The sequence below is a fragment of the Seriola lalandi genome, unplaced genomic scaffold (genome assembly GCF_002814215.2).
Source record: "Seriola lalandi dorsalis isolate HSWRI2012SDOR001 ecotype SW California unplaced genomic scaffold, Sedor1 jcf7180002054406, whole genome shotgun sequence".
In the NCBI taxonomy this organism is placed as follows: Eukaryota; Metazoa; Chordata; class Actinopteri; order Carangiformes; family Carangidae; genus Seriola; species Seriola lalandi.
The window spans coordinates 238084-254084 of NW_019524959.1; the positions used below are offsets into that span (position 1 = coordinate 238084).

Genomic DNA, 16001 nt, shown 5'->3' on the forward strand with positions numbered 1-16001 from the left:
GTTCTTACCCAAGACAGTAAAAAATACATGTCATGAATTTTCAGGAAAACATGTCAAAATCCTGCAGGTGAACCAAGATAATGTTCTGCAGGTATATTTTTAGATATGTCATAGTTCTCAAGAATTGCTGAGCTCAAAGTTGAAATGTATAATGATGACATCCTGAGAAAGAGGCAATTCGCGCTGATGCATTTGAATGCTGATGTGTTTGCACATCTGTTTAGACTGTGTCACTGTGACTGACGACACTGTGCTTTCCTTGCACCTGACATTCTCTGCACTAAACACTCACTGAGACCTGTGGCTATTCATCAACTTGTCAGCAGCAGCAGACATCCATCATCCACATTCACTGTGTGTCTGTCTTTCTCCCTCTCTCACACAGGCCGTGAGGGTACTCAGGAGGTCCCTTCAGGCTGACACATTGCCTGAGCTCTGGGGAGATTGCATAGGTATGGTGTGTGAAGGATGAGGCCACTAACTGTCTCTGTATTGTTTTCATTTCCTCTATCCACAGTTTTGTTTTTGTCCATATTCTAACAGGAAATGTATGAAAATAGAAGAAAATGCTGACACCAGTGAATGGCCTATTTCAGGTCTGAGTGGAGCACTAAACCTCGGCAGGCTTTGGGTACACATTATTCATTTTTCATGTTATTTAAATTTCAGTGTTTTAAAAAAAAAAAAAAAAAAAAAAAAAAACTTGGGAGTGCAGCTAATTTGTTACTGGCTTTCAGTGGGAGAGTAGCAACTAGGGCAAGTACAGAATAAAAAATGTAGTGAAAATTTAAATTAGCCTATGAAACATAGTATGTATCACAAAGTTAATGAGCTCATGAATATTAACAATGTCAATTAAGGAGGAATAAGCGAATAAAGTAACTATTATTATTACTATTTACTTTTTTTTGTTATGTTGTTTTTATGTTGACTTACTCTTTCCACTTTTTATTATAAAATGTTCTGTAAATAGTATACTGATGGCCTAGGGGTATAAGGTGCTGACCATGTAATTGTAACACCCCCAGTGTGAAATGTACTGAAGGCTCCAAAGGAACCTAAATGGACCTTGAATTAAGAATTTTATTATTTTATTTCACTCATATCTCTTACCGCATGCAAATTAAGTAATGGTTTATTAATCATTCCTATTATTTTCAACAATCTAATCAGGAGTGTGTTGCCAAATTAGTCGTCAAATAAAGTCATATAAAGTTTAAGTTAAAATAACAAGAACACAAATAATCACTGCTGTAATTGTATAATTATTATTTTAAATACTCCATGAAATTAGAGACAAATTAACAACTTTATTGAAAGAAAAATAATGATAGATAATAATTAATAATTTTAGAGATTTAAACAATTGATTTTACTGTGGCCAATCTCAAAAGTAAAAATGAACTAAATTAAAACCAAGTGATCTGAAATAGGGATGAAAAATATATATTACAGCAAATATTATAGCACTTCTAGATGAGTGAGTACAAAAGTAAATCAATGCGAAATTGACTCAATTATGCAGAAGACACAGGGATAGGGAAAGTGTCAAAGATTTCAATCGTAATTTCCTCAATTAGATTCGGGAGCAAAAATCTGTTAAATTCTATCCATACATTTATTTCATTGTCCGGGACGGAAGTCAAACATGGGACAGAATTAAAATTATTCCTGGTGTATTGTTACCACAGCTTCTTTCTTATTTTGTTATTTGTTTATTTGTTTTTCCTGCAATGCTAATAGATGACTTTCTTTACCCACAATGCACAGCGAAACAGCCACGTAAACGTAAACGGTCCTGCTGTCTGTGGCTCGCTAGCTACCTCTGCTCACTGCACACTTCCAGAGCAGCATATCACGGGTATCCACACGATGCAACACTCGTTTGCCAGGTATTAAGTATCCAAATAACTATTATAGATTGTCAGGGTTAGGGTTATGTGTATTTTGTTCAGGTTTGCTTACAACGTTGCACTGAGTTGTTGGTATGCAAAGCAGCTAACGGTTAGCTCTTCAGCCTGCTAACGTTAGCATACAGGATATGTTGGCGAACAAGCTAATTTGGTTAGCTGCTAACGGTGGCTATGTGGCTAATATGCTCTAATGAATCCAGCAAGTTGATTTGCTCATAATGTCAACTGACTGCTAATACATAAACGTTAAGAGAAATACGAAACTTCTAGCCAATGAGACAAGCGTTCAGGTGAGAGCTTTGTACGTAAATAGAGATAACTCTACTCCTTGGCTACTGACCCACGGCTCTAGCTAACATCTTTCCTCTGACAAACCGTCGTCGTAATGTCTTGCTGTACTTTTAATTGATTAAACCAGGTAGTAAGGTCAAAGTGTTGAGTTTACTTTAAAGCTATGAAATGTTGACGTTTTGCCACGAGGACAGTAGGTCGCGACATAATGCATCCAAGAGCTTCCTTTCAACGCCCCTTCATTCAGTCTGTGGAGCTGTCCATGGTTCTAATTCAAACGAACACATAGCGACTGATGGGTTGTGTTCATTTTAATAACCCATCATCAATGAAGGAAGAAACTTGCAATGCAAAGACTCCAATTATTAGGTCTTCACTAGATAGTTATACTTGTCATGAAATAAACCTTGTTTTACATTTTAGGTATCATTAAATACCATTGGCTGAATTCACTAACTAATAGACTGCAAAATAATAAATAAACACTTCACCACCTTTTCATATACCTCTAGAGGAAACATTACCAAACTCCTCCTTATACTCTTCCACTGCTTTGCTTTGGAATAACTGTCACCTTTCTCTTGTGTTGCTGCAGGTGTATAATAGTTGATGGCTTTTAAATATTTCACTGTATAACAGGTCTCACCACAAATCATGGTGGGCTCCCATAATTTCTAAGAGCTCAACACCACAATACCGTAACCATTGTCATTATATTTATGTTTTGACCTGACTTCAGTTTGCGTTTAAAGATGATATCTAGTTGAGGAGGACCCAAATCTGACACACTGAAAACACAATGACATTAAAGGAGACAGAAAGTCATTCAAAGCACACAAGGGAGCCAAATGATATTATAAGCAATATTGGTGTCACAACAGGAGCATTTGGAACTCTGCAATAAAAAAAAATCAAAACAAAAACTAGAGACCATCTTGTGATGGGATCACACCAGCTGCGATGCCCATCAACATATTGCTCTTCCGACCGAGGATTAATCAGTTGGTATTACTATATTATTTCAGGAGAACTGAGAACCACTTCTGTGGTAGTTCCCACTATAGTAGGTGTCCGTAGGACCACATTTTGCCATGATGACGCACACAGACTCACAAGGTGAAACAATACCACTCCCACTATTTCAGCTAGTAAAAATCGTAAGTGTAGGGACTCCCCTTAAAATGTCTGCAACCCACAGTGTCACAAACTCAGTTACACATTGCACATTTGTTGCTCATATGCTAAGATAAACTTGAATAAGAGAATTAACTTTATGAGTTCTCAATCCTTTTCCAGTCAGCAATAAAGTTAACAAGCCAAGTTTGAAGATGGGTGTGGTCCGACCCATGGGTACTGAGTGCTCCTTTGATAATGTAGTAATTACTACTGGGGTGCTGATGACATGGGTCAGAATGTCAACACGTTAATGGGTGTCATGGTTGTTGTGATCCCGTTGCTAGATGGTCTGTAGTTTAAACTTGATTTTGAACAAGATTCATGGTTGTTTGACACACAACATGGACTGAATTGAAAACCGTATATTGAACAACATTATTAGATATTCAACATATTATCAATACAGTCTGAAATTCAAGCTGTCTCTCAACAAGCTCTCTTCCCTGTTTTACTTCTGTTGGCAGGCCTTCAGTGAGATTGCCAGAGCTGTAAGATGTCAATGGTGCTGTTTGCCTCTGTGGTTCGGGTCGGGGATGGCCTGCCTCTCTCTGCATCCACTGACTATGAGCAGGATAAAGAGCTTCAGGAAACCAAGAGGCATCTCAAAGGTCTCTCCAAGAAACTCAGCCAGTTCCCTGACCGCTGCACACTTAAGACTGGACCATACAATGTCAAGTAGGTCTTACTGTATGTTGATATAAATTCCTGATGTGTGGCCCTTTTAGAGGAACCTTTTAAACTCAATTGATCTACTAATTAAACAGGCATAAAAAGGTCAGTATAAACCAGATAAGAAACATCATAACCAGGTACACATGATATGGAACATTTGTATGTATTTGGTTTTGAATTCATTTGTTGAATACATTTAAAATTCAAGGTATGAAACAGAGATTTAGATCATTTTTCTGCATCCTCATCCAAAGTGGCACATGGGTGATTAAACAGTCACTGCTGACAGTTTTCCTCCTCTCTTCTTGACCCTCTAATGCAGTTTTGATTGAAAAATGCCTCTTAATTTGAGGGATTTGACAGTTAGGCTTTCATTTGAGGTGTCAGACTGTTTCTGAAAGCCCCGCCAGTGCTCAGGGAAATGCTTTGAAAGTCTCTCAAGTGCTGTTTGTTAAGATGTTATGAGTCTTATTAAGACAGAGTACATGACCTCAAAAGAAATTAAAAATCAGCCATCAGTCAACCAGCTATACCTTTCAGCAACCAAGGCCTCCTTTGATAAGAGTCTCTTTATTGATGGAGAGCCATAAGCATCTGAAGAAGAGGAGTTCAGAAGACAGAATGAGGTGGGCAGTGTATAAAGTCACAGGTTAATTTATTCTTTAATACCCAAAGCCATTTGGAGGCTGTTGTTAAGTCTGTTATAGTTATATACAAAATGGAAGATTCCATATTCATCTTCAAATGCCAGTGCACTATTTATTTTGTGAACTTAAAAAATAGAAAATATTAAACAATAATTTTGGAATGTGCAAATGTTTGGGCTTCTAAGTCAGTACTCGTTAACATCCCACTTGGCAGATGCAGTGCATTTAGAAAGTTTTCAATCCTTTTTCACGTTTGTTATGTCGCAGCCTTATGCTAAATCATTTAGATTATTTTTTTCTCTAATCAATCTGCACTTAATAACCCATAATGACAAAGTGAAAACAGAATTTTTGAAATCTTTGCAAATTTATTAAAAAGGAAAAACTGAAATATCACATTGACAGAAGTATTCAGACACTTTGTTATGACACTTGAAATTTAGCTCAAGTTCCTCCCATTTCTCTTGATCATCTTTGACATGTTTCCACACCTTGATTGGAGACACCTGTGGTAAATTAAAATGATTGGACATGATTTGGAAAGGTACACAGTACACATCTGTCTATATAAGGTCTCACAGGTGGCAATACATATCAGAGAAAAAACCAAGCCATGAGGTCAAAGGAACTGCCTGCAGAGCTCAAAGACAGTATTGTGTGGCACAGATCTGGGGAAGGATACAAAAAACTTTCTGCTGCATTAAAAGTTATCAAGAGCACAGTGACCTCCAGAATTATTTAATGGAAGAAGTTTGCAACAACTAGGACTCTCAGCCCTAGAGCTGGCAGCCTGGCCAAACTGAGCAATTGGGGGGAGAAGGGCCTTGGTAAGAGAGGTGACCAAGAAGCTGATGCTCACTCTGGCTGAGCTCCAGAGATCCTGTGTAGAGATGGGAGAAATTCTCAGAAGGACAACCATCACTGCAGCACTCCACTGATCTGTGCTTTATGGCAGATTGGCCAGATGGAATCGTCTGCTCAGTGAAAGACACATGAAAGCTGCTTGGAATTTGCACTCTCAGACTATGAGAAACAAGGTTATCTAGTCTGATGAAACCAAAATTGAATTGTTTGACCTCCTTTGATTGGTCAGGATTGAGGGAAAGCTGAATGGAGCAAAGTACAGAGATATCCTTAATGAAAACCTGGTCCAGAGCACTCAGGACCTCAGACTGGGCCGAAGGTTCACGAGAATCAGCCGTCCACTGATGGTCCCCATCCAGTTTGACAGAGCTTGAGAAGATCTGCAGAGAAGAATGGCAGAATATTCCCAAATTCAGGTGTGCAAAGCTTGTTGCATCATATCAAAGAAGACTCTTTTTGATAAATTAGCAAAAATGTCTAAAATTCTGTTTTTGCTTTGTGATTATGGCGTGGTCTGAATGCAATGTACCACAGTTTGCCAACACTATTTGTAGGCAGCTATGAGTCTTTCTATTCTTGATTTAGGATTTTTCACCCACTTTTCCTTGCTGATCAGGTTCTGAGATATTTTTAGGCTCTCTTGCACACACAGCATGTTTAAGATCTACCAACAGATTTTCAATGATGTTCAAGGCAGAGGACTATGAGGGCTGTTCCAAAAGCTTCAGCTTGTGTTTCTTGAAGTAGTTAATCATGGATTTTTGAGGTCTGCTTTGGATCATTGTGTACTGTTGTAAATGCCAGCCTCTTTTCAGTTTCAGAATTTGCAGATTTTTAGTGGATTCCATTGTTCTTTCTGTCTGTGCAATGTTTACTGTGCCACTGGCTGCCACAGAGTGCCAAAGCAGAGTATTTCCACCCCCATGCTTAACAGTCTGCAGGGGGGAGGGTTACTAAGTACTGACTAAGCACAACATGCCACAGATACTCTAAATTTTTTCTATTTTTGAAGTTCATGAAATTAAAAGTAACAGTGTATTAACGTTTGAATTATTAATGTTGCTTTGCTGCAGAGGTTGTACTTACTTCTTTTCACTTCAGAAATCAACAAAATGTCATTTGCCCAGCCATACCCAAACATTTGCATACAAATGGATATATTTGTATGATGAAAACAGCAGATTCCCTTGTATCTTTCTGTGCGAAAATAACTCGCCGTTGGTAAACTGTAGCCTTAAAAGCTGACTTTATTTAGACATTCTTACGATACGTTCACTTGCTTTATCATTCCAAGCTTGGTAGAACTTACCTGTATAGGGATTTAAAATATACTGTTATTGGATAGGGTTAGGGGATTTAGGGACTTTGCAGTGATGTTAACATAGATTACTTTACATTCCATAATATTTTAACATGCTCAAGCTGTATCCCATGCATCATCAGTTATACCAGTTATACCTCAGGACTTTATCTAGCTTTATTTTATCTTTTACTCAGGAGTAAGTTTATGATATATTTTCTGATCTGTCTGTGCATCAGTCTGTGCATCCTGTCTAGGGAGTCGAGATAATGTGAAACAGATTCATCCACTAGAAGGATGTCAGAAGTGGTGAAGCACTAGTTGAAGCTGAACATTGACTTTCGTCAGGCCCTGTAACAGGTGTTCTTAGACCAATCTTTATTTCTTTTCTCTGGCTTTTCAGATTTCAAATCAAATTCAAGATTCTTGTGATCAGATTTAGAGCTCTGCATGGTCAGGCACCTACCTGCTGCTCTGTATCACTTTTAGGTGTCTGAGGTCTTCTGATCAGGGAGGGTTGTTCCTCCCTGTAGGTTTAAAACCAAAGGAGACTGTACCTTTTTGAAGTTGTGTCTCCTAATTTCAAAATTCATTCCCCTTGGACCCTTTGAATCTTAGGGTTTCTTCTGTCTTTGTGAGGCACTTTGTGATGTCTGGTCTTGAAAAGTGCTTTATAAATGAACTTCACTTACTAACTGTGGGCGTAATAGTCATAATCGGTCACATCGTTATTGACACAACCGACTTCATGGTCTGTACTAACAGTGAATGAAGAGTTTGTGTTTTTCACATCTGTGAAACTAGAGGTCACAATATAAACGATCATGTAATCTATGAGATTAAGTTGCCTGGCTGCATCCCTACTTTGTGTATGAGTCAGTTAGTTCATTTTTGAGGAACTGCTGCTGCACAGTGACATGCTGGTATCAGGTTTACCCTCATTCGTCAGATATCTTCTATACTTTTGTTTCTGTTTTTTTTTTTTGTGTTTTTTTCCATCTTGCCACATGATAATCATTACATCAGTCTTTCTATTTGTTGACATTTATGTTTCACATCCATTTAGATGTGATAACCAGCTTTCCGCTCAATTGTGTTCTGAGCTATTCAGATCATGTAGAAAGCCGTATCTGGGGAATTTAATTTGTGCTCAGTGTATCAATTAACTCTGCAGGGCCCAAAGATGTCTGCCGAGGTGCATATGAATGTGATTGTGGTTCTATGTTTAATTAGCTGTGAATGTGTGAGTTTTAGGCAAGAATGTGCTGAAATAGTGTCTGTACTGTTCAGAGCAGCAACCAGCAGATTCAGAAGTACCATTGTGTTTTCCTGTAATCTGCACTGTATTTAGCGGGATGTCCTAATTACAGTTTCCCAGGATTTCTGTGAAGAAAAGAGTGCAGGAGTAATAATTCTTGTGCATGTATGCATGTTTCAGTTTCACAAGCTCACTGGGTGTTGGATACCTGATGGTGTGCACCTCAAACTACCCCAACGTGCTGGCCTTCTGCTTCCTTGATGAGCTACAGAAGGAGTTTATCGTCACCTATGACCCCAAGCGAATCAGCAGTGTTGTGCGGCCGTACTCCTTCATTGAATTTGGTGAGCATTGATTTCTAAAGCATGTTGAGGCATGTTTTAATTAGATGAGTAACCACTATTGGATTTTATAGATCTATGCTTTGCTTATTTTCCCATTACTGCTACAATTTTTCCTTCCTCCTGTATCTGTATGTTTAACCTCCTAAGACCCGAACTCTTGCATGGCGTGCATTTTTAATTTCTCTTTGCTATATAGGCTGATTGGGACCTGAGAAAAATGATGTCCACATATGAGGACATTAGTTTTAAATTTCGATTACTGAGTGGCAGTATAATATCCTCATATGTGGTCACCAGGCCCTTGTTGAGAAAAAGTTAGTATTGTGGTCTAGAGAACCCAAAATGTGAGGTCCACATATGTGGACGCCAGGTCCTAGGAGGTTAAAAACACTAACCACATTCTTCAGTGCTCAACACAATGTATTCTGGGAAATGTATGAAATGCAATAGAAGTAGATGTTAAAAAAAATTACTTCCTGCAAACATCCCACCCAAACATTACAGTGTATCCTGAGGAAGGCTGCGTGATTATTTCCATTCTTGATTATTCTGTTTTTTAGTCAGTCAAATGTCCATCACAAGATCTCAAAGGCCACATGGGCCAACAATCTAAAGTGCAAAGATATTCAATTTGTAATGACATAAAAAGATTTATAGAAACCTACAACCAGAGAATGCTTTGCATATAAACTTTTATAAATCAACTCAAACAGTAAATAATCAAAATGGTTTCAATTGATCAGTTTATTAAAGAATCATTTCAGAGCTAATCCAGTGTATCAAAGACTGAGATCTTGCTTTAACCCTGACAGAATGTCACATACAAATGATCTGTTTATCTCCCTCATTTTGCTCCGTGTGTTATTAGCCATCTTGTTGTTGTGCTAACTGTGATCCATCAGACACCTTCATCCAGAAGACCAAACAGCGCTACAACAGCCCTCGTTCCCTGTCCACCAAGATCAACCTGGCTGACATGCAGACAGAGATCAGGCTGCGACCGCCCTACCAGCTGTCCCCTGAGGACCTACGGGCTATCAATGGATTCTCTGTGCACACACCCTCCAAGTACAAGGGCATAGGTAAGACATGAGCTGCTGTACACATATACACGCCCCATAACAACCTAATTCCAGTATGAAAGAGGTTTGTTGTTGTAATAGACTACCTACTTAATTTCCCTTCTGGGGATCAATAAAGTGTTATCTCATCTTATCTTACACTCATTATTTGGCACTATTAATACTGGTACCACTGGTCTTTGTAACACAGAAAGGTCACTGGTGATTTTCCTCACTGCAGCAGTAAAGAAATGATACCGGATGCACCATTGCACCTGTCATTGTTCATATCACTTTAGAGCTGTTGGGTTATGGAGCAGTTCACATCAAACCTGTAGACTCTCCCAAATGGTTATATTGCTTAGAGGTACAGTACACTAGCAAAATACCTTCCCATCTGCGCATTTTTAGTAATCAGCAGTTATCTTCTACTGGCTTGTTTTTGCACTTTGTGTAACACGACAAATCTTTTTAATTACATTTGAATTATTGGAATTTGTTTATGGATCACTCACAGTATCAAATGAAAATCTATCTTTCTGTAGACAGTTATCTCTCTTACCTCATCACATTTTCCCTTGAGACAAAAAAAATGTATTTTTAAATTCATGTGCGTAATGCTGATGAAAACCTTATTAAAATCAATAATTTAGAAATTAACTTCAGAAATAACATTTGCAGCACAAACACATTGTAGGTTTAACATTTATTGTTTTAATAATTACTTTTCAAGGATAATTAAAAGCTAATTTGGCATTTTCTCTCACTAATTCTTTGCCTTCACTTTCAATTACCGTTCTCTATTCTCTTGAGTTACCCTTGCTGTGAGAGGACATTGTTTACTTTAAACTGCAGTGAACAGTATATTCTTGTGGCAGGAAACTTTTGCAAGCATGGCAACATAATAACTCTGTCAATATCAGGTTAAAACCATTTCTTTTATAAACTCTGGGTGTTTTCAGTAAAAATCTGTAGGTAAAAAAAAAACAGAGAACCGGAAATGTACTGCATGTCTAGTGGTCTGACATCCCTTGCATCAGTCAACAGTTCCACTGTTGCTTTGTGGCTCAGACCCCCGACCCCTCGGTTGCTCCAGAAAACAACCCTCTTGTACGCACCGTCACACCTCAGCTGACCCACCTCGGGTCACTTAGAACTGTTGTGCTTCCCCTGACATCCTCTTCAGAACAGCTCTCCACGCTTTGTTCGCTCTCTGTTGGTTGCCTTGCCAGGCTCTATTTTCTGAGAACATAAATCATTTTTCTAGGGGGATGAAGTATGCTAATCTGATAATAGTTATGGATCACTCCTTTAACTGTGCCAGAAAGTTGTGGATGTCAGAAGATTTAAAAACGGTGTATGCTCAGACTGTCAATTCTATTCAAGGATTTATCCTTTTATCTTGCATATAGTGTTTTTTTTTTGTAAATAATTACATTTCCTAAAATATATATGTTGTGTTATCTACTTTGGAAAGCAGATTTTTTTTTCTTAATGTTTTTGAAATGAATTTGTCATGGCAGATTTTGTCTGTAATAAAAAGCCCTTTTTGTCTCGTCCAGCTCCCACACAGATGTTGGAGCCAGTGACTCTCCCGGGCATTGTGTCTTGTGTGCTCAGTGTCCTGTGTGGAGGCCTGAACCTGCTGCGAGGAGTCCACGCTATAGAGAGCATACTACAGGTGAGAATCGGGGCTGAGGCAACATTGCTAAAAAATAAAACAAGCAGAGAAAATGAAGGCTTCTCTCTCTCTATCTGTTGTCATGTACTTACTGTACTTGTCTGTCTCGGGCTGTGAGCGATCAGTGCTGACATTGTGTGTGTGCTCACTTTGAGCTTTTCTTTCAAATAAAGTGTCGTAAAGATAATTACACTTAGGCTCGTTTTCTGATTATTCAGGTTTCCTGCATCATCATACTTTCATCACATGGATCATACAACCAATAAAACAAATGGAAAGAATTACTTAGATAAGACCCATATTGGCTTAAATCTGAATTTTCCTTTCAGTATACTTTGTAGAATTATTTCAACTTGGAGAGCATAAGAGCATCAGTCTGCCATATGCCATCCCTTCTGTTCCTTGACACTCTGTATGTTGCATTATATTCTTTTAAACCAAATGAGGCAACTTGGAAAATATGTGAAGTTCATTGACAGATTGGTTTCATGATGCCTTGACAAATAAGCTTTTTTCTGTATGCCTTTTCTTCTGTCTGCAGAATGACGATGAAGACTTTAATTATGTGATTGCCTTCTTCCTCGGCACAGCAGCCTGTCTTTATCAGGTAAGTGATAGTCTGCGGTAAGAGCAGCCCATCACCGGCTGACTGGCTGACTAATGGCCCTGTACTTTACAACTCAGCAGCTTGTCAGCTAAACCAACATTAGCAAAAGCCCAGTGCCTTTCACCCACTACCTTCTCTTTCATCAGCTCAATTTGTGCAGCTCTTGATACTAAATTGAATTTTTCCAGAAGCCACAGATCTACTGAAAACTAGTAGATTAGTGAGGTGAATAAAATTATCAGACAGTATTTCTTATGTACAGAATTTACTTATTGTTCAATGAAGGACATGCTACTAGTCAATGTCAGTCACACAAAGTGTGCAGAATTCAAATTTTTCCTCTCTGCCATTCTCCTTTCAGTGCTACCTGTTTGCCTACTTCTCTGTCTGGAGGAACAGTAAGTCCTTTCTAGCATTTGCACTCATCTGTCTGTCCAACATGTATCTGTATGAACTGAGGAACATGTGGCAGATCCTCTTCCATGTGGCGGTGGGGGCCTTCATGACCCTGCAGATAAGACTGAGGCAACCGCTTGGCAAAGCACCAGACTATAATGTCTGACAAAAACTTTACACCCAAAGGACAAACGGACCGTCTGTCAGATGTCTCACCTGCTCTGGAGATGCAGCGGAGACAGCTCTGGCCAGTCTGGGGACAAAGTGGAAACAAAAAACAATCAATTCAGGAAGATAAGAAATCTTGCAGCACCACAGTGGTCCTGTTCTCACTCAATCCCAGCACCAATGGACAGAGTGTGATACTCCACCGCAGCCTGAATCATCTGTGGATCTAATTGGATTGTTTTTGGAAGTTGTCTGTTCCCCACCATTGTCTCATAAAGACATTTACTTTTACTTCATTTCATTGCAGCCATAGTTAAGGTCAGAGTCCTGCATACAGGATGTCTAGTTTTGCCGACCTGTAGCTACAGGTCAGGTGTAACCTGCAACCCTAACTTAAAACCAAATACAGAGGCCATAGTGACTCTGTTCAAATACCAACACCAAGATTATACTTTCTTTCATATCTTACTTTGAGGAATCTGAAACCTTGTTGTTATTTAAGATATTAAGCAAAGTAAGAGTGAAATAATTATTTAAATCCATGTCATGCAGCATCACATCACGTGACACTCATAACTAGCACAGGTGCAGGGGTTTTGATTCTCATCAGATGCAGTTTATGTTGCCTTTAAGAATTTGAATCTCAGTACTTGACATTCTTCAATTCTTGAGTTACAGACATATTTCTGTTTGCACCCAAAAATTTATTTGGTTTAATACCCAACCAACCATGTGGTCTTGGCTGAAGGCTGGGCTGAACAGAAGAGCATACAGCAGAAAATAAACTGATCAAAGATAATACATAGAAAGGCAGCAGGATTGGACCTTAATCCAAATTTGTCTAAACTTATCCAATTTTGTGTTTATATCACCCGTGTCCTGCTTGCATCTAATTATTCCTCAGTTCAGTTCATTTTCCTCTTTGTTTCACCCGTTACATGCACTTTTTGCACATGCACCCTTGGATACCTGACCTGGTGCAGGACTCTGGTTTAGGTCTTGGTTTAAAACTATGCAATGCTGCCTCATATATGTGGCTTTCATTTCTGTTTTGGTGTATTCTGTATTCAGGAGTCACTTATCATATCTTATTTTGCAGATATTTGTCATTTTTGTCGACTGTTAATTTTTGCTATTTATTTACTGAGAGATTGTTGATTGGCATGTGATCAGTGATGATTTTTACAGATTTTATCAGTGTTATTTGTTGTTTTATGGTTGCTCCATTTTTCTTTTTTAACGCAGACTTGTATCTACTTGTCACAAAGTAACTCCTGCTCCAGTAGACACAAACAGCGTGTTAGCATTCATACCCTACTTCCTCGCCCACACAGCCTCAAGCATGTGGAAGTGTCAAGTGACTATGTTAATAAACAAGTCTGTGTTGGCAGCAGTAAAGATACTAGCTGTGTTGTCGGGGCCAGAGGCAGCCCATATCATCTGAGCAGCCTCTGGCGTGCTTTTCCTCCCACCGAGTCCCCGAGACATGGTTGCGTCTGCCACTTTGGAAGACAAAAACTCAGTCTCTCACCCTCTGCCTGTGTAATGGATATTAGTACAGCATTCACATCTAACGTAATTACAATGAGGGGATGCAACATTCATCGTTTTTAAGCAGTGTGAGATTTGTCCGGGAAATTATGGGAAGCTTTCCTGGCTTTTCCTGCATCATCCCAATAAATAATAGCCAAACAAATGGCGAAGGGTAGAGAATTGAGTCATGCCTTTATTGTTCATGAGTAGCTCAACAGTTGTGCCAAGATTGTCATGACGTCTTTCTTTTTTCTCTTTTTTTTTTTTTAAATAATCTGTCTCTCACTGTATGGAGTTAAAAGTGAAAATGAAAAGGAGTATAGCCACGCAAATACACTCGATGTCCAGCTGGCATCTGCACATCAGATCTGTCGGGGGAACGCTGCAGCGCTACAGCCTTGTGTGATTCATCATTGCTCTCTGAATGTTCCCAGCTTTCCCAACAGCAGTACCACACCTACATGACCTAATAGTTCTTTTCACAACATGGCTTGGACTCAGTTGGATCTGAATTGTGTTTCACTGGCTCAGATTGTTTGCGTTTGTTTGCATTCTCCTTTTCCACCGCATTTATAATAGATGTGTAGAGCACGTGTGTTGTGTGAAGTAGGAAAAGTAAAATTCAAGGTATTTATGCTGGTTTATCCAAGTATGGAAAATGAATGTGATCATTTCCAGGTCTTTAAAACGTGGAAATGAACTGCTGCAAATTTGTTACACGTGTTGCATAAATTTTAATTCATTTTATTTTACACTAGCGTGTCCCCAGTCATGATTAGTTCACAGACTAATATGAACAGTGTAAATTCAGGAAATGAAGATCTGGGAAAATGTGTTGGAACGCTGCATTCAAACTATATCCGAGACCAGAAGTGCTTTAATTTGGTTCATTTTCTGTTGCACATGGAGGCACATTTCTTTATAATGATGTGATCTGGTCCTCTTCACTCCACTTGAAACATATCTTCTCTTGTATTAGGGCTCATTGTGTCTGAGATCAGCTCTGGAACATTGAACATTAAAAAAAATCTAAGACATTACCATTACAATGATAACCATTCTTCAACAAAAACTGAATGTATTGTTTCTGCTGCAAGCTGCAGCAGCAGACAAGAGATTGCCTCATGATTCAGAGGCAGCTGAAATACTTTTCAGGCAGCTCTGTTTTTTTCATTATTTCACCAGTAATAGCACAAGAGGTATTATGATTATGATGATTATAATTGATGTTATTTGTGGATTCCTCATTTTAAGGAACAGCAATTTCCTCCAGATGTAATTAATGGAACAGGGATATATTCTTTCCTGAGCAGGAAGTATGTGGATTTTAATGACAAATGGCTGCTGCAGCTGTACACTGTAGATTACTGTACTTGAAGGTGAATTTTAATTTAACATGATTCAAGTGAATGTCAGTGGTGATAATGTTTCTGTGGCAAAGCTCGCTCGCAGTCAGGTGCTCACAGGTTGGCTTTGCAGAAAGGTCAAAATCAGTAAGTGTGAGGCTCTGAGGATTTCGTTTGCATCGACATGTCCTCGAATTTCTGCGAGAAAAGCCAAGTAAATACTATTGTGGTCACTGGCTGCAGTACAGTAGCCTTTTATTCCATTACTGACCATTCTTCAAATTCAATTCAATTTAAATGAAGAGAGTGAGATTTAAATTGCAGTCCAACCCTGGTACTTAAATGCATATCAAGAGTTATTAAATTGGCTATTAACTAAGACACTAATTCATTCTTATTCAATGAAATGGCAAGTGATTTGACTTCTATATAAATATAGATATTAAAGCTGTAATGGATGAAGTAACACTAGGAGTGCTAATCAGCAGATTAGCATTTTGCTTCCTTCTCTTCCATCATGTATAAACAATTATCTTGATGAAAAGAAGACAAAGGACCTCATGTATAACCCAAGTGATGAAGTGCTGCTGCCATCTGTTGGTGGGCTACATGAACAAATGAGAACGTCATGTCATGCTTATGGGTTTTTAGAAAACTTACACTCATATGTGATTGATGAGCAAAAATATAATTGTATGCAGCAGCATTACAATTTCCCTGAATTGGAGCTAAGGCCCCGTTAAT

At 38.7% G+C, this 16001-nt stretch overlaps 1 protein-coding gene across 1 annotated transcript; it reads left to right on the top strand.

Annotated features, from left to right (window-relative positions):
- Positions 1-1780: 1780 nt before the first annotated feature.
- Positions 1781-14951, top strand: sec22a (SEC22 homolog A, vesicle trafficking protein). The gene is made up of 7 exons (XM_023409737.2): positions 1781-1892; positions 3845-4055; positions 8302-8465; positions 9368-9547; positions 11089-11207; positions 11749-11814; positions 12176-14951. The coding sequence occupies exons 2-7, from the start codon at positions 3874-3876 to the stop codon at positions 12374-12376; spliced, it is 912 nt and encodes a 303-aa protein (XP_023265505.1). The 5' UTR covers positions 1781-1892; positions 3845-3873; the 3' UTR covers positions 12377-14951.
- The last annotated feature ends 1050 nt before the right edge of the window (positions 14952-16001 follow it).